General features: G+C 40.0%; 1 protein-coding gene across 2 annotated transcripts in view; it reads right to left on the bottom strand.

Annotated features, from left to right (window-relative positions):
- Positions 1–20,251, bottom strand: part of LOC145980346 (terminal nucleotidyltransferase 4B-like) — an 80,397-nt gene that overhangs the window by 22,805 nt on the left and 37,341 nt on the right. For both annotated transcript variants that reach the window (XM_083113402.1, XM_083113401.1), the window contains exons 2-3: positions 16,577–16,747; positions 790–910 (exon numbers count right to left, since the gene is read on the bottom strand). In XM_083113402.1, the coding sequence (XP_082969528.1) occupies positions 790–910; positions 16,577–16,747 (292 nt within the window). The remainder of the gene's footprint in view (positions 1–789; positions 911–16,576; positions 16,748–20,251) is intronic.

Here is a 20,251-nt window from a genome sequence, read left to right as displayed (position 1 = left end):
TGGAAAATTTATTGCAAATGTAATAAACATGTTCTACGTGCATAAGAAAATAGTACATGACTTTATTCCTTCATCTATACATCTCTGATGATGTGCAGTAATCAATAAATTTCCCACAGTATTTAATAATAATATATATAAATTCCATGAATTACAAGTAGGCGCAATGGTGAACTATGTTCACCACGCACCTACTTATGTTGCACAGTTCCACGCACCCACTTAAGGGTTAATATGGGTGAAAAATTGTTAAAATAGGCTCAGCTATGTAGAAATGTCCAAATATGGCCTAACAAAGCAATTAACTCAATTAGTTTTCCACAACAAGTATTTTTATATGTATCAGAAATGTAGTAGTACTTTATTCCCTACAAAAAATATATGACAATCCTAGCCCTAATTTAGTAGTCAATAATAGTGGAGTGAAATCTTTCTATTTACTAAAATAAAGGAAAGACATTTAAAAATTTAACTAGACCGTAATATACTATCTTCATATTCCAATACTGCAATAATTCACTCAGGAGCACAAACATGTCTGAAGAGATTTGTCAGACACTTTCACAGGTTTACTTTTCTTACAATATAGACTTGATTTACAGTTCTGCTTGTTCTCAGACTTATTAAACACTGATTAACAATTCTATATAATGAACACATCTATTATTACTATCTTATATCTTATCCTAATTAAAGTAAGCTAATGATTAATGTGTGTATCTGCAAGTTTCTACTTTTAAGAATTATATATCATGTTAATACATTATTATACAGCATAATAAAACTTACTGAGGCTTTATCCAGAACCTTTAAGGACTTTGGATCAGCAATATCATTATCTAACAATGCTTTCTCCAAAGTATAAAGTGGTAAAGTCTCCCACTTGCCAATCACTACCAAGTCAATATCACTGGAAAGAGAGAAGGGGGGAAAAATGCATATTAATGATCATGCCAGCAATTAACAAGAAGTAAATATATATACTAACTAGACATTTTATAAAATTAGTTACATTTATCAAAATGATTCATAAAAGTAGAACAATTCCATTTTTCACTTTACAAAACTAAACAATACCTCAATGAATATGGCATTTCTGGGATTATTTTGTACATATTTAGTCTTTGACATGGATAGGAATTTTACTATTTCTACTTGTTAAAGCATAATCTAACACTAACAAAATTTGTTCAGATTTGAAAATAGATCATAGGATCTTTTAATTTTTCAGTCACCCCTCCCCTAGATAAGTAACACTTTACCTTGCAAAGCAAAATCATTGCGATTGGTAGAGAAATGCAGAAAGAGTAATAAAGGCATTGCAACAATTCCTTCCATTTGGATCTTACAAACATTTATGTATGCATAGGCAGAATGTGTTGTTAGGATATTTAATCTTATTTCACTTTATTCTGTGCCCTGTGCTATGTGACACTGAGCTACCTCTTTTTCTCTTGTGAAAATGCAGTACATCCCGCGAAATATCAATGTGTTCTATTTTGTGTGGTAAGTGTTTACTGTGTCCTATATATATATGACAAACACACACACGAATAGGATGAGAAAAATGCCGCAAGGGTGGATAAACAAAAATGAAGAAAGGAGGCAGTAAACACTTAACACACAAAAATAAAGACGTTGATATTTCACGGGTTATACCACATTTTCACAGGAGAAGGAAGATGTAGCACAGTGTCACATAGTACAGTGTTGCCAGAAACAGTTGATAGGTAACAAATGTTACGTACTTTCACCGTGTTTACTGCATGGTGGGTGGGTTAATTTCGGGAAGGAAGGGAAAGGATATTGGTTGGCTAGGGGTATAGTGGCATGCATGCCTGATATATAGGCCCTTTCCCATCGCCTGCGGGAAGGTGTCTGTGTGTGGGGGGAGGGGTAAAAGATGGATAATAGCAACTCGGAAACAGTTATTGAAGGTGGTGTTATGGCTGTTGGTATGGATGGTGACTGAAGTCGAGTTTTGGATGGAGGAACGATGGTTATTGATCCTGAGGTTCAAGGGGGTGGAGGTTTCGCCCAGGTAGAAGTTACCACAGACTTGACAGATGAGAGTGTATATGAGGTTGGATGAGTGGCACCTGCCCTTAGGGTGAACTCACCTGCAGTGGTAGGAATCTGGAGGGTGGGGGAGGTGATGAGTATGGGGCAGGTCTTGCACCTGGGTTTGTTGCACACACACACAGTAATGTAGATCTCATAGCTGCTTGCATTCTGATAGGTAGCCGGCTGGTAGTTCATATGACACAGTTCATGCACCTACTACGGACACTGAGAGTACAGTTGACTTCAAGTCCACTCATGGTTAGCATCTTCTTTCTTCCTTTCTACAAGATTGCCCTTTCTTTATATAAGTAAGTGAGTTACCTACATGAAGGGATGGGGAGAGAGGGTGAGTGAGCAAGGGTGCATGCATGCAAGCCTGATTTTTATTAGCAAACAAAGAAAATCGAGATTTTGTTGGTATTTTGATTGCTTTGAATTGTTTGTTTCTGATGAACTGATGAAACACCAGGGAACACACACAAAGAAACATCAATGACTGAGTTAGAATTTGAACTAAGGATTTTTATATGACTGAAGAAGATGAATAATTTCCCATCCTGACATTGTTTGAAATAAATAATTTCACTTATTCTGGGGTAGAAGGAAAGGTTTTTCAGCTGCCAAAATTCAGCACAAGATTGCAACTTCTGATACAAAAACACTTCAAAGACTGTATTTATAAACTCATAATAGTCCCATTCATAAATACTAGTAAAAGCATCAATAGTGTTATTATATTTATTTAGTATCTATTCAAGAATAAGTGTGTTCGTTCATTTGAGGTTACAAGTAGACATCAACTAATGTCACAGATGAATTTTTAGTGCACCAAAGGCTAAATTTTAGATGTAAAATATGCATGCTACTTCAATTCCTGATAACAGGAACAATGATTTGATTCAAATTGATAAAGATATAATAAAAACAGAAGTTCTTCTGTTTAATAGTTCCGAGATAAGAGGGAAGATAGTAACACTAAAGATATAAGCATTATATCACTGATAATATTGAAAAAAAGTACTTTCGGAGGAAAAAATCAACAATAGGTACATTTCTAACAATTGACAGGCGCTCTACTTGCAAGATTTCTACTTTGTTTGCAAAATGAAGACAAACATATCAGTCTAAAATATTCCCAGAGCATCTACCGTGCCACCAATGTATTCAGCATTTACACAACAGACTTACAGAATTTAATTGGATATGTTTGATCCCCCAATTGTAATATCAATAAATAAAAGTATGGCAACATTGAAAGAAGTGTCTTTCCTGCAATGGGAACATCTGGATTATGCAGAGAATAAGCAAACATTTTTGGAAACATGAAGGTGAAAAAATACTGGCACAAGTCTATAATTAAAACTGGCCTAGAAAAGGATGCTTTCACCCCCCACCCCTTTTCAAGAAAAAAAAATAGTAGGTGTGTCAGTTTAAGTCCCCTCAGCTGGTGCTTGAGTTGTTTGCAAATAATCCTCCCATCAAACACGACCTTATCCATGGAACAACATACGCTTCCAGAATGTAAGAAAAAGTTTTCCCAAATTTTTAATTCGTTCATCACTATAGGATGTAGTGGTAGTTACGTCGCCACGTTGTAATCAAGGATACCGATTCTTTATCCGGTGGAGGCACATACTGGTTCGGATTCCACTTTAAACTATAGGTCCTGTTCCAATTGCCCTTTTCGTGCATAAAATAGACTTAAAAACAAAAACTATCAGAAAGCACGACTTGATCAAGCGTATTCGAAAACCATACCCTGGTTAGTTGACCTCGTAGCACAGCATGCTAAGAGGCCAGGAGTACCGGGTTCGAAATCCAACCAGGACATGGGTGTTGTCTCTCTTCATTAATTTCATCAAATCATCACTCATCATCGTCTTCGCGATTAGCCAAAAGTGACAGAAACGCGAAATAAAATAAGCCAAATCAAACAATCATGTTCAGGTTAGAAAGCACGGCTGACTTCTAAAGCAAATCGTTCATGAAAACAGCGAGTGAGCGAGCGAGCGAGAGGGAGAGAAGATCGAAAAACTGCCATCGTCTGTAACAGTATGCGTCGTTCTATTTCAGTTTGCATTACGTGCTTGAAAACGACTTTATTTGGGACCTTCAACCGAACCCGGAACCTTTGGAAACTAGAAAGAGCCACCGGAACAATGGTTCCCAAACTATGTTACGCGACCTGATCAACAAAACACCAGAAGTACGAGTGAAATCAAACCAGTTGACACGTTCTCATCATGCGACAGAAGGGAATTGAAGGAGTCTATGACGTCAGATGGAAGAGACGCGTAATACGTAGCATGGAGAGAAGTACTTAACGAAAAAACAGACCGTGGTTGAAAGGAACAAAGGCTCATTTCACTTTGTGCACTTGCGAAAGATCGCCATGAACGAAACCGAAAGATTCTTTTGGAAGAAACAACAAGTTTTTTTTTTTTTTTTTTTTTTTTTTTTTTTTTTTTAACACAGTACCAAACTACTATAACTTGAAAGCAAACGCATCAGGGATTTTTCACATTCTGCGATTTTTCAACTCCCACCCAATTTTACATTAAAGCTGATTATTTCGGCGCATTTCCCCATTTAGCGGAAATTTACACATGCCGATATGTTGAGATCTGAAGTGTGCACCCAACCATGTGGGCTAAACTTGGATCGGAAAAACTAGGAATCGAATTACGGACCCCTTGAATACGACGCAGGAGTCAGCGCTATGCTACAAAGTCGTCAAAATTGGTTTAATGAAAGCCGTAAAACTTTGGGATACACTTAACTGATCTTAAATGCCGAAATGAGGTTTCACTCTCATTACAAGTGCTCAAAGGTGGCGTTTTTTTAAAGAATCTTGAAGAAGCAACAATTGTCCGCTTCTCTTCAATTAGAATCAGGAATTTGACTTTTTTCAGTACATTTGCATTGGTTTTTGAGTTTTTTTTAAAAAATAATTGTTTCTTCACGGTTGGTACCTAATACACAAAGCCTTAAGTTGTGTTATATCTAGCATTAAAAAAACAAACAAAAAAAACAACTGGTGATCCCCCTTTTGGTTTCGGTGTTTAAATAACATACACCCGAATTATTACGTAAAGCTTATAGTCTTGTTTATTACGAAAAAGTTCCTATGTAAATTGCAAAATATGTACAATTTTACAATTGTAGAGCTATTATATTTGCTGGAGGCGCGAGTTGCTTTGATGTTATTTTTATTATTTAGCCTTTGGCTAATCGCGACAATGAGGATGTCATGGTATGATGACATTGATGAAGGGACACTAGCCAAGAATAAGCATGCCGGAATTCAGGACCCTTGCGGTCGTCGAGCGCTGTGCTAACCACTCAGCCACGGAGGTAGGCAGGAGGGTGTTGGTTACTCTGAAAATTCTGAGCAATAGAAACGAGGAACTACAAGTTAATCAATTTCGGACGCACCGTATATAATATGGTAACACGGAAAACGGATTCACTAGAATGATTTATCGCAGATGACCCATCGCGTCCCGTCACGAAATCACGACAGTCTTCAACATGATATGCAATACTGAACTCTTCCATGCATTGCTTCCTGCGTCCTTTCAGTTCAAGCTGTATGCAATCGCTGATGGATCTCGCTTACAGCAAGAACGAAAACAGAGGGTGGCTGTTTTTGTTACTTAGCAGCAACTATCATTTTGCACATTCTGTGCTTCGAAGTAATATAACTCTGATATTAGTGCCTGTCCTACCGATTCGTTCGCTTCTTGTGGATTTTTTTCAAACTTTGACCGCTGTCTTGCATTTAGTATTTTTGTTTTACGTAGCTTTTCTTCCCCTTTTGGCTAATTGCGCCGATAAGGATGAGTGATATGATATAGGCGTAGTGAAACGTCGTCGCCTTGTAATCAAGGAGTCCCGGGTTTGATACTCGGTGGAGGCACATTGCACAGTGGTTCGGATCCCACTATAAACTGTAGGTTCAGTCCCGATTAGCCATTCTGTGCATAAAGTGGACTTCAAACAACAAGTTATGACAATTCGAGGATGAGTGATTGTGATGGAAGGGACACAAAACAACAGTTCGACGCCAATACCGTGACTCGAAACCGGAAACGTCGGTGGGAGATCGAAAGTTGAAACGAAGCAGGTAAAACCAGACCTTGCGTAAAACAAAGTGAGCGAACGTAGTGGGCAATTTGCCTAGTATTAGTTTTGAACGCGACAGTACATCCAATTTCGTTACTTCATGTCAACATATACTTAAAAAAGAAATTGCAAGGGCAGAAAAAGAGCAACAGTGTTTTCCACTAGGGAAGATTTAAATTTCTTATTTCACTTCACTTTTCTGCCACAATTTGCTAAGAGCGACGGCAATACTGAATGATGAGTACGTGAAACTGATGCAGGCGCACTGACAAAAAATACTCGTGTCTAGGTCGGGACTAGAATCCGGATCCATCGGCAGCTAAGTCGTGAGTCGACCACTCAGCCATATCTCTCTCTAGATTAACAATGGATTGTATGTTTAAGCACTTCATGTTAACTTTTGTACTTCTATAAATTGTGACGATAAAGATCGAACAAAACACCAGGCCACTGGGGGCTGGGGTTGGTAGTCTCAGATCCCGAAATATGTAGTATAAACAACCTATTCAGCGTGTCACCGCACATACATTTACAGCAGGTATAGTGGAACCACCAGCAAAAAAACCTGCGCAGACCCGCAACTCCTGTGAACCGTATTTCCGCGAAGAGGGGAGGGAGAGGGTGAAGCATGCTTCCTTACGGCCCAAGCTGAACGGATCGAGGAGAAGGTGAGCGAAGGATTTTAGTCGAAGGTTTTTGTGTTCGAAGCTTTATTTCGACGCTACGAACCCTCTAAACAATGAACATATGCAACAACGCAGCACATACTCGCAATTGCCATTAGTTACAAAGAAACATGTGATCTACAAATAATCGAGTAGATATCAGCACTTTCGCCCGACCCTGTGGCCGAGCGGTTAGCACATCGCGCTGCGACGCCAAGGGTCCCGGGTTCGAATCCCGGTCGGGCTTGGTTGTTTGTGAATGTCCATTCATCAATTTCATCCTTTCATCACTCATCCTCATCTTCGCAAATTAGCCAAGAGGCACAAAACGCGAAGTAAAATAAACTAAATCAATCAAATCAAATCAATATCAGCACTTTCTGGTTGTTTGAATAAGGGAGCTTTCAGACTGAAGCGACACGGGCTCCATCCAGTCTGGGAAAAAGCATTCACTGCGCATTCGCTACCAACAGAACGGGGTGAGACCACGCACTTTAAGAAAACGGCTCAGTTCAAGCGACACGTGCAGCGTGTGAGGTTGGTTTCCAAGTGACACGTGTCGCTTCGGTCTGAATATTCCCTAAGACCTCCCTGGCTTCCAACCACTGTGCCACCTTGCACTACATCACACAACTGCTGATCTTCTACAGCAAGAAAAAAATTACATTGGTTGTATTTACGAGCAGCATCCGTTATCAAGTCGAATAATGTCGAATATACGCGTATATATAGGAAAATCGGGACTTTCACCCCATACTAAAGTACAGCCAAAGTTATCTCGGGCCTGCAATAGCATAAGAGCACAGGCAGATTTCAAGAACATGCTTGTCTGATTGGCTGTTTCGAGCGCCTGCTATGACGTGTAATAAAGGCAACCTCGCATACTTCTCTCAGTGACGCAACATCCTATGCTCTGTCTCTGGCATATGTGGAGCAAAGACGCGCATGACGGAAGTGAAGAAAGCGCGTTGGCGGAGAAAATCAGACGCGCTGCTGCTGCAAACGGCTGTAACTGCACCCACTCACCCTCTCACGACTTTATTGGTCGAGCCCTGTCGAGTCACTACTTGTGCAGAGTTCTCGTTCGTTCACTCCAAAGATTACCGGCACAGTGTGTGGGTGAAAGGAGAGGTTTCGCGCCGGAAGCTACAACGGCTCTGGTAAAAATTACACAGCTACTGCCTTAACTTAGTTTCCTCACTGCAAAACTGCTTTGGAAAGTTTATACCATCCAGTTGCTCGTCGGGATTTTTAAAGCTCATTTAATTCATAGTGCTCTACTGTGTATATAAAGGGAACAAGGCAAGAATGCTCGCAATACACACAAATTCTTCTCGATTGGTAAAAAAAACCTTCCTCTCACATTGATATTGATCCACAGAGCCAAGGGTGAAGACTGCAGCCGTGCATCGGGAGCTTAGAGACATTTTTTAACTTCGAAAACATGTGGTTAGCTACACAAGCGAGAGCGTCGATTCTCGGGAGAATTCAAACTTAAAAGGAAGAGGAAACTTATAACCTTTCAAACAACTGGTTCACTGATCCAGTCCGAGACAGCGGCACGATAAGTTTCAAATTAAAACTTCGTTGGAATTGATTCACACGCCCCATGTTTCAAAACCCAGTCTATGTATACTTTTTCTTGGCAGCCAACCCTCATATTGTCATATTTTCCTACCTTTGACGTTATTTTTTTTTAGAAATGCTGGGCCAGGGGGGGAGGCTATAACCCCCACCAATCCCTTCTTGGGCACGCCACAGTGTGCGCCCAATTCAAAGTGGACAATGCACGATAATTCTGCACGTTTCAGGCAAATTTGGAAAGATTTCAGACCGAAACGTCGAGCGGCATGGGTCCCTTCAGTCTAAAGCAAAACATTCACCGCGTAGGTATATGCGACCAACAGACATTGGCGACAAGACCGTATTGAGAAAACAGGCAAGATGCACCGTATTGAGAAAAATGTCCAGCCCGAAAGGGCACGCAAGCGATAAGCGACATTCCTTAATTTTTTTAAAAAATGTCGAAAATGTTAGTTTAACAAGATGGTCTCAATATTTATTTACTTATTTAGCAAAAGATCCTTAACAGAACCAATAGTTCCAATTACAAAGGATCATATTAAAAACATTTATAATAAAGATTAAATATACATTTTAAAAATTACAAAACTACAGAATTACATTTAATGAAAAAAACATGAAATGCATAAACCTAACTCTTAATAATTTGTATATTTCATAACATCTAATGTAAACATAGTATATATGAACAATGAAATTAGTGCTCGTGAGTCATTTACACTGAATTATAATTTATTATCCCCCGATTAGTGTATCCCCTTTTCTTCATGAAGGAAGCTGTACCCCTCCTCAGTGGAGATGCAAAGGGGAGGAGAGGGGGGGGGGGGGTAGAAATCTGGCTGAAGTCTTGTTCAATTAAATATTTTCAATGCTTTGTGTTACTTGTTAACATTATACAGAGTGGTCTAGAAATATCTTAATGGTTCAGGTACAATTGTATTTATTTTTTTTCTAATGCGAGAAGTTTGGCTTTTTGCTTATAAAATTGAAATATCTTGCGCTTTTGAAGATTTCATTGCAGGTATATCTTAGGACAGCCATCATTCTAAAGGATAGTGGATGTACTGTACAAAACAATTACAGTCTGCTGGCCAAGGTTAGGGGTTGAAGTTCCGTCTGTGCATGCGTTTTCTTTCTTTGAGTCTCTCCTTCAATTCTGTCTAATCATCATCCTTCATCAACATCGCAACAATCCAAGTGGCAAAAAAGTAGACACGAAATAAGAAAAATAAGGGAGTTTTCAGAAAGAAGAGCCAAGTGACAGACGAGAAGCTGCACAAGCCACAAATTATTTTTTTCATTGAATGCCAGTTTTAAGACCATCTTGTTAAACTAACAGTGTCTGTATTTTCAAAAAAAGATTCTTAATTTGTGTTCAAACTGACAGCTTGTGTTAAAAAGTGTCAGGCGAAGGCTGGAACTTTACACGGGCACTTACGGAACAACTCCATGAACGGAAAAAAGTATATTTGAATAATAATATGCCAGACTCAAATGTTCCAAACCAATGCTCTGACTAGTGAAAGGTTAAAAAGTGGGTGTTTTTCATTCTCCGTAAGAAATATACGAAAATCTAAACACATTTGTTCAACAGTCGACATACGGGCTGCTTGCAATTGCCAGAAGTACACACTATAAAAATTCTGAGACTTCCTAAAATTCTGAAGTGCAATCTGACAAAATTTATACAAATGTGTACCTCGTGCGAAACTGTACCATATGCCCTAAATGCTAATTTTTATCGAGTTCATGGAGGTACAAAGCCTTCTCTGGGAATCGAACGAAGGGCTCGAGTTCGGACCACGAACGTAGCACGTTGCATAGTAAAACAGCGCCTCTCAAAAGACGATCATGGACGAAGAAGGCGTGGCCTCCGCACGAAAACCGATGAGCTCCGTACTCTGCCGTGGACCGTACTACTCTCTGGCCACTTGTGGAGGGAGGAATGAGGGGGGCATCGGGGGAGGGGGGCATTTTCCCCGCTGCTTCCATGGCTGCTTGCCAAATCTCTTCCCGTAGAGCGCGTGGATCGACATTGAGGCGTACTGTGCGACTTGCATTTGACCCGTTTTCGCACCCGCTGTGAATGACCTTGCAAAATCAATCAATGGGACGGCTCTATGTAAAAGAGAGGGCAACAATACTACTGTAGAACAGAACGGTAGAACTTCTACTCCCTGTTGCGATACGAATATGACCATTTTAATCAAAATTTCTGTAAATATTGACATGGTGTATTATATCACGATGCTTCTACACGCTAACCCTACACACCAGTAACTTATCCATCCCAACACCTATTTTTTTTTTTTTTTACATATACCCAAGTTACGGCTCTTTCCCCGCTGAATGTACCATTACAAAACGAATGGACACTGCCATGTTGATCCCCTTGTAATTAAGGGGTCCCGTGTTCGATACCCGGTGGAGGAGCACTGTGGCTTTGATCCCACTGTAGGTCCAGTCCCAATTGACCTATCTGTGCATAAATTGGACTTAAAACTCGAACGACAAAGCTGTAAAATTCTTGATAAACCTCTGCTGTTTGCCGATCGGTGGCCAAACGCGTTGATTGGTCGACTTATGATTTCGAGTGTTCTTTCGTCAATTTCATCTAATCACCACTCATCCCATCGTCGCGATTAGCATAAAGAGGTAGACCAGCCACAAAATTATTCAATATCAATTTTAAATTTATGTAACGTATTTTCTATTTTCAAGCAGCCTTTTTCACCTCATTGGATTAATCGTGATGAGGATGAATACCGATTGATATAGGAATAAACACAATGGGACATCTATGCACAGATTAAGGAGCGAACCCTGAATTCAACACGTGTATTGTTGAAATGAAAATGCAAACAAGGGTTTCATTTTCAAATTATACAATCCTCTGTTAATCATGCGGTTATTTAATACATCGGCAATGACTCTGCATATTCCCTCCCTTAAGGTGAATTGTCAAAAAGTTTGCCAAGCTTCGAGTCTATTTTATGCTCAGATACGCTAATCACGACTAGGGATGGCCAAACGGATCCGGATCCTGTTCTAGGGGGCAACCTCCCATCAAATGTCAAGATGAGGACAAATTGAAGTGGGGATCTGACCCCAGTGTTCCCCTCTGATTTGCATGAAACTTGGCAAGTGTATAGTGGGGCCCAAAGGAAGAAATACGTGTTTTCTTTGTTTCAGCTAAAAAACGGTTTTACAGGGCAAAACCTACTCAATTGTCAAGATGAGGACAAATTGAAGTGGGGATCTGACCCCTGTGTCCCCCTCCGATTTTCATGTAACTTCGCAGGTGTATAGAGGGGCCCAAAGGAAGAAATGCGTGTTTTTTTTTGTTGTTTCGGCTAAAAAAAACTGTTTTAGGGGGCAAAACCCGCCTCAAATGTCAAGATGAGGACAAATTGACGTGGGGATTATCTGACCCCTGTGTCCCCCTTTGATTCCCATGAAATTTGACAGGTGTATAGAGAGGCCCTATGCCCCCTGTCCCCTGTTTCTTCCTATGCCATATTTACGTGGTTTCGGGGTCAGATCCCCACTTCAATTTCTCCTCATCTTGACATTTGAGGGGGGGTGCTCTATACACCTGCCAAGTTTCATGGAAATCGGAGTGGGGACTTAGACCTCCCTTGTAAGTGTATTAATTAATTACAAATCGCGCACGCGCGCACACACACTGTATATATATGTGTATGTATGTATGTATATTAGCATGTAACAATATGTTATAAACACATTCTTACTTTCCAAAGAAGCGCATGTAGGATGGCAAAACGGATCCGGATCCGGATCCTTAGGAACCGGAAACAACCGGATCCGGATTTCGGATCCGCTAGGATCCGGATCTGGCCATCCCTAATCACGACTGGTGTGATTTGAACCCGTAACCACTTGATTACAAGAAGCCAATGTCATCACTAGGCCATCGGGGACGTCGTTAAATACACATATTTTCAAGCATAATCTGCGGTCTTATCTTCTTGCCTATACATTTCCAGTTTTCGCATATTGGAACACGTGAAATGCCACTCATATTGTAGTTGAAGATGTCAGGAATACAAATAGTTTCCTATAAAATTAATAAGAAAAAGATCGAGGATATATACAGCAAGACGATTTGTATCTTTCTGTTTTAAGTTCTAACTCACAGTTCTTTCTCCCCGAGAGAACGGAACTGCTAGATTTAAAACTAACTTCCTAGAAATTAATTGCACAACAGGTTAGGTTCTGTAGCTTTTATCAGAAGTAATTATCCATATTTTTAATTATTTAAAGGCGCTTCTCTTTTATCTTTTTAAAATACTTGTGACGACCAGGATGAATGAAAAAACAATGAAGCAACTGCGCACTAGCCATGATTTGAACCAAGAACCTTCTGCTGATTATTAAAACTATAATTGGTGCGTCAACAATGAGCTATTTGCGTCTTGAGAAAAAAGAAATGGTTCAATTAAATTAATATTTTGACTAGAACAAATGTTATTTAGATAAATAAACTCCATATCATAATGGCTCAGTCGGTAACGCGTCTAACTACCATGCTCAAGGTCCCGGGTTCGATCCAGTGGCGGCTGGCCAAGTGCAACAAGTGCAGATGTTTTCACCTAATTTTCAAATTAATATTGACATTTTTCATTTGCTTATTAAATTAAACTATTTCCCAGCAGAACGCACACGATAATACTCAAATAACACGCCGCTCGGCGCTACGCACGTATTGAGTTCGTCCCAACCCAAGAGCAAACACCGCTAGGTTGCGGAAGACTTAGCCGGTTGTCATGGCAACGGTGACGTCACCTAGCGTTGGCCTTGAACATGGTGTCGCCCTCTACGTGAATCAGTTCTCTCGTCGGAGAAAACATCGCATCCAGTGCTTGTGGCAAAATCTTCGCGTTCTCGCGAGATCTTGTTCCGCGTGTGTGTTTCGCGTTTCCTATCGTGTGTTGTGTTCATGTGTTGAGCTGTGGTTTCTACAATGAACCCAGTAAATGACTTAGTGTGTAATTTGTTGCAGACACCATTTTCCAGATGGACGGATGAAGACAAAAAAGGCGTTTTAAATTGGGGGGGGGGGGCACTGGCACTTACTATTTGTTTTCATTGCCTATAAATATACTTCTTCACCTGTTATTTTAGGCACGAGCCGCTACTGGTTCGATCCCCGGCCGGTTCAAATCCGGGAACTTTTCTAACGTTGGAAGCGGCCCTGGGGCCCACCCAGCGTCGAATGAAATGGGTACCTGGTGGAAACCCTGGCGGTCAGGGGCGTGATGCTGATCACATCACCCCCACTCACGACCGGATCAAGAAAGTGTGGTGCTAAGCACAGAGGAGCACTTTACTTTTTATTATCAGATCATGAACAAATTAAAACAACTCCATTGATAATAATAGCCGAGGCGGTACAGTGGGCTTCGGCGCATAGAAGACATTAAACAGCCCCGTTAGCCTGCAACTATGGATTTCCCGGCAAGCCCAGAACCATGTGAGGAACGAGTGGATGAAGGCACATTCCTAAATTAGACATGCTCGGAAAAAAAAATCAACATCCGCTGGGGCTAATAATGCATATCTAAAGTTCTCTTCTAGCAAAATGCAGTGCATTTTAAATTGTTTTGGTAACGAAAAATAAAGCACACTTGGAATTTTAAATTACGCATTACAAAGTCTATTGCATTTATATAGGCGAGCTGCCTTTTTACGGAAAATTGCAGTTTTTCACAACTGTAAGAACTTAAAATACATATTTGGATTGTAATAACTAATATATATTTACACATCCAAACCTTTTTAGTACATATAACCCCGCTCCCTGTAAATAAACAAACTGCACCTGGCAAAAATAGCGAAACTGTGTTGGAATCAAGCGCGAGAATGACATGCCAAGCTTCACACAGCAATCGGGATGGTTATTACATTCGCAGATCAATTTCGAGGCTGCAGTGCTAACCATTATGTTGCCAAGGAATAAATCGCCTTCCTTAGTGACGAAATTTTCCTTCGTCCTTCCACATTTACGGTGGCACATAACGTTAGTATTAGGGTTATCGATCCACCCTAGGGTCTCTCAACAGGTGGGTCGACACTTCTCGAAAGAGGGGAGAGGGTTGTAGCAAACGGGGGTTTTCCAATAAAGCTAGGACTCGCAGTTTCACAAAAGTTCCTGCATGCGCTCCAGTGATGTTTGACTTTTACCTTGGTACGTTGCGACTGAAATTACTAGCTTGTAACTGGACATTGAAGTGAAAAGGGATTCCAGAATTATATTTATTATTATTTACGATTTGCAAATGTTTCTTGCTTAACAAAATTCAGTACTGCATTATATTCAACAAAACTATAATAAATTAGTGACATTTTACAATGTATTATGTGCAATGTTGTCGGAAATATAGCACATTAAAATTAAATGTCAACCTTTATGTGAAACTGGACTGTTCTACAAAAATGTCACATATGAAGAAATTGTTGTTCTGAAGCTCTCATGTGATTAAACAGCGGAACAATATTGAAAAGTTACGAAAATATCAGTAACCCTCTCAGAGGTTGCCAGACGTCCCGTATATACGGGATTGTCCCCTTTTTTAAAGAAATGGCCCGGTATTCCGGAAAATGTTCTCGGGACGCCCATTTGTCCCGTATTTAGATAAAAAAAATAATAAGTGAATGAAAATAAGTCATGTTCTGAATTTTATAGTAATGCATTGGAAAACAATGTCCTCTTAAAGCACGCCAAGAGTTCACTCAAATATTAATATATTTTGTCAAAATATTAAAAATTAGGGATTAACAATGTTTTAAATAGCAATTGATTTTGTAATGTTTAAAAATGTAAAATATAAATAATTAACTATATTCATGCCTATATAATCCTTATGTCCAGTTTTTTTTATTTTACAAATCTGGGAACTCTAGGCATGCTTGCTACACATACACTGATCAGTATCCCAAGCAATGACCTTGTACGTAAAGAATAGGAGATATTCAACTTCCGATTTAATTATTATTACGATTTGAGTTGGATATTGAGCGTCGCTTATCTGCCACTGCTAATTGAGACAATGAGAATCGGTGATGAGTTTCCACTCAATTTGCCAAATTCCCCAACTATAAGGTTTTCTTAGCTTTGATTCCAGTTCCAACAACCACAATTTTATAAATTATTTAGTTTTTACCTTAGAAACCTTGCGGCAGAGAATTACTGTTATAGAGATGTGAAAATTCACATTCATGACACATGCAACTATTCTGGTTAATACAGTTTGACTTCTGACAGAATTTTAAATACTTTTTAGAAATTCCTTCACTTTCCCAAGTCAGTGGGAATACTGCAATGAATCACGTGACAGCTACGAACATTCTGGATACCAAGGGTGCCCGCAGAAGTGGGAGGCAGTGAGGGCACTTACCCTCTGAGATAACAGAGAAAAGTTCGTGCATTTCGAATGGTGAAATTGCTGCGATATTTTATTACAAGTAATAATGTTTTCTGTGATTTATAGGCTGCAAGTTACAGCAATGAACTGCCATGTCGAACAAAATAACAACCAGATACATTCGAATCACGTTGGCTGCCGTAACTAGGAGTGTGCAGGACGAAAAAAAATCTATCTGGACGGGATTGAGGAAAAAATGTAACAACCTCGACGTTCGATACTGAAAAAATTCGCAATCGGAAATTTCCGACACTCTTTACACTCTTTTCGCAAGTGTTTGTTTATGCATTTCTGGAATAAAAACTCTTAATTTAAAGAAATTTCAGACACTTATAGTGCAGAAAATACCAATAATTAAACACTTTTGAATACGATACTTTGGAATTTCTGAACTATTTGGGATTTCGACAAATATGGAAATCATTTCCCGAAGTTCGGATCTCAACTTGACAATTTATTAAGTGATTTCTGAATTTGAGCAACAAAAAAGGCAAAGAACTGTTCACCAACAAAGTGACATGCTAATGGAAAAGAAGTACGGCGAATCTAGTTTTTATTTAAGTAGTGGACTGGCATCTGAACTTGTCAATAACGTCAAAGTTTTTCAATTCAATTTCGTGCTTGCTGGACACAATTAACACTACAGAACTGAATCGATTACAGAATGTATAATATAAATTTGCTGCTACTCACCTAGTGGGAAGGTACAGCCCTGTACGGAAACTCCCAAAGATCTCCACCTTCGCTTCGGGCCACAGCTCCAGCGTCACCTTCTCTATCCGCCCCACCACGTCAAGCCTCAACTGGTGTTCCTCAGGACGCGGGGACATGTATGTGAAGAAGTCTTCAATCTCTTCGTGCAGGCTGAGAAAGAAACAGATAACCGTCAGGCTTTCCACTTATAATGTAGTACAAAAAGAGATGCTGTAGCTATGCTATAAACGTGCCACACATCCACCAAAAAACTATTAAAACCAGTAAGAACAAAAATAAGGTTCCTTTGGTACAAAGAACCGAAAAACATGCACGCAATTTGATACTTGATAAAGGTTATCGAATTTTGACTAGAAAAAGATGCAGGGTTTCCACATAATTTGCCAAATTCCACAACAACCGTCCCAATCTCCTACAAATAGCACAGTACCGTGCCATGAAGACACGTTTGAAGGGTAAGGGGAAAGAACAAGGAATGTCACAAAACCAGTTTTTGGAGAAAACGACATTTTAATACTAATCTTTCCTATGTTCTTTCACAGTACCTCAAATATTCGATCGTCTCTTACACGCACATTTCTCTCCAGTGGTTTTTGTACAGTTGTTTGGTACAAGTTCCAACCAACAGAATGAGCTGTAAACCTCAAAATCGAAAAAAATGGACATTTCTTGTTTTTTCCCCTTCATTTAGGGAATCTCGGCCACGACGCTCCGGCCGTCTTTACACCCCAGAGTTGCCCCGAAGTACCCACTGACTTGAGGCTGGGTGAGCCCCAGAGCAGATTTATGCGGAGACCAATGCCGGAAAAATGCCTACCTTACATCGCTCTCCCCGGGAATCGAACCTGGGTCTCCCGCGTGGCAGTCAAACGCCCTATCGACTACACTACCACGGCTCTTAGTGTAATGGTATGCGAGAGACTTATTCAGGGCATTTGCAATCAATAAAAAAGGTAGATGATGAATACAGGAGAGAGATATTCGCATAAATCAATATTTAGAAAGTTCTACCCACTAAAATAACAAAACGAACATTGCTGAATACGTGGGAGAAAAAAGAAAGTTCCACACACTCCCAGGGAATGAACATTGCCATTGCCAAGTTCGCAGCAGCTTTTGCAACGAATCGTCATCAACCGAAGACGACACAATTATACGTATGTGCGAAGTAAGAAGAGCGGTGTGGTTTATGGTCCCCCTTGACATGTAAAATTAAGCTACAGCTCTCCCCGAGACATCATTACTTTGACATGCAAGACAACACCGCATCTATGTACAAAAACGTTATGTAGCACTTGGATCGATGCACTACAAGGGTGAATCAAAAAGTAAGGGTACATACAGGTAACCGGAATGGGGCAATGTTAACGTTGGCAAACGGCTTATTAGTGTAGTTCGACTTCGAACCGCGTAGTGCTTGGCCGTTGGCGATGAGAGAGCCCCAATAACAGAAACATGGACGACATCTTGAGGGACTGCGCTACCGAAATGCAACGTGCTGTAGAGGGCTTTTTTGGGCAGAGTTCAGTACGAATGTGCTCGCATCATGAATCAACGAAAGGTTTTCGACTGAATGAAAAGGTTTAAAGCGGAAACAACGAGTGTAACCGACAAAGGTTGATCTGGTCGCCTATGACTAGGGCTCTGAAGTTGACTTAAAAAATCTATATAAAAAAATGACCTATAGAATGACCTAAAAATAATTTCCGCTCTTACATTTTTATAAATTACAAGAGTTGTTGAATACTTCGATAAACCCCGTTGTTCGGTGGTTTAAACTATCGAAGCAAAAAGAAAAGGCAATTATGTGCTAATGTAGTTTTCTTTATTTTTACTTCAATATAACAAAATATACCTCCTTCCAGAGTGGGCCTCGCACAATACAATAGGTGGGCAGCATTTGGAAACACAGTTGTGTTTCGCAGGCATCAGATTATAATATCTTGTTTTTAATTATTTTTACTTTAAAATCACAGATAAAACCGATAATAGTGGCCAGCAAGGGAACCTGAAAGTAAGCTTCCCCAGTTTTTTTTTTTTTTTTAAAAATTGCTACATTTAATTATTTAATACATTGACAAAGATTTCACTTAAAAATAATATTGTGTTCTTGCACTGACCATATTTTCGATCAATGCCGTACAAAATTATTAAATGCATTTATAATTCACAAAACAACAAGGACTTTAAAAGTGATAAAAATGCAACAAAAACTGAAAAAAACAACAGAAAAATGACCTACAAGCAAAAAAAGGCCAGAAATACAAAAAAAAATCAAAATAAAAACAATGTTTTCTGATTCTAACTGAACCGATTGATTGAGTTGGTGTTTTAAGTCCACTTTATGCACAGTAAGGCTAATCGGGCCTGGACCTACAGTTTAAAGTGGGATCGGAACCACTACGTGCCTCCACCAGGTATCGAACTCTGGGCCCCTTGATTACAAGGTGACGACGCTACCACTGCGCCATTCTAACTGAAGTGAAACAGACTACTATCAGGTTTGCGCCATTCTAACTGAAGTGAAACAGACTACTATCAGGTTTGCGCCATTCTAACTGAAGTGAAACAGACTACTATCAGGTTTGCGCCATTCTAACTGAAGTGAAACAGACTACTATCAGGTTTAGCATTGTCTTCAAGGTCCAGAAAAAAAAAGACTTTTCATCAACTTCCTAGCCCCGCCTATGACCATCACACGGACAATCCTACGTCGACAGTGCCTTCATCAGAGTGATCGACGGACAATTAACGGCACATTTGGATATTAGCCACAGTGCAGGATGACTTGGGATACTGTAACGTTTACGAGCAATGGGTTGCCAAACAGCTTCCTGATCTGCGGAAGCAACTGCGCGTGTGCGACCCAGTTCCTGAGACGATATTAACGAGATCCTAACGTCGAGGATAAAATTGTCACCAGCGATGAGACATGGGTACGTAACTACGAACCGGAGAGAACGATGAACGATACAAAACATGGAGTGGAAAAATCCGTAGGGGAAGCGGCGCAGACACGACTTCGGGAGCAGCCGGAAAACTCCTTCCTCCGCAGGAATGCAGAAGGTTTGTTGAACACAAGTGAAGTGGGGCATCCTGCGTGGGAACTATGTGGAAAAGTGATATGTCCATTGCTTACAGTTAGTTGCATGGGAATCTGCCTTCACTTTTCGACTCCCTTATATGGGTGTGAGCATCGTGAACGCAACTGAGAACTTCCTGAAAGAAAAAACAGTGGCGATGGGACTCGATGCGCTGATCAATCACAAGCGTCACTATTTGCGCAGAGACATGTTTTCGTTCGCTTGCTCCAGAGATTCCTGGGACAGGGTATAGGTGTCCATTTTTTATTTCACGTGACTCTATATAGGAGACTATTACTTCTTAAATACGACTGCTACTTAACCAGGTGCGCAGGAAGATGAAGTTTTGTTTCCTAGTGCACTTCGCCATTAGGTTAATTCAATCTAATCCTATTAAAAATGGCCCATCTTGGGGTCAACAGCCTTCTACCCACTCAAACCAGCAAGTTCATCCCTATACAAACATATTAGCAACAAGAGAGATTTTTCAAATTATGCCTAACTTCTCTAATGCTAAGTAGAGTGTTGATCTGACTGATGAAGTTCGTAATTACAAAACTTCTCCACTTTC

The sequence above is a fragment of the Lepisma saccharinum genome, chromosome 27 (genome assembly GCF_977018435.1).
Source record: "Lepisma saccharinum chromosome 27, izLepSacc3.1, whole genome shotgun sequence".
Classification (NCBI taxonomy): domain Eukaryota; kingdom Metazoa; phylum Arthropoda; class Insecta; order Zygentoma; family Lepismatidae; genus Lepisma; species Lepisma saccharinum.
This window is presented reverse-complemented; position numbering and strand designations above follow the sequence as displayed.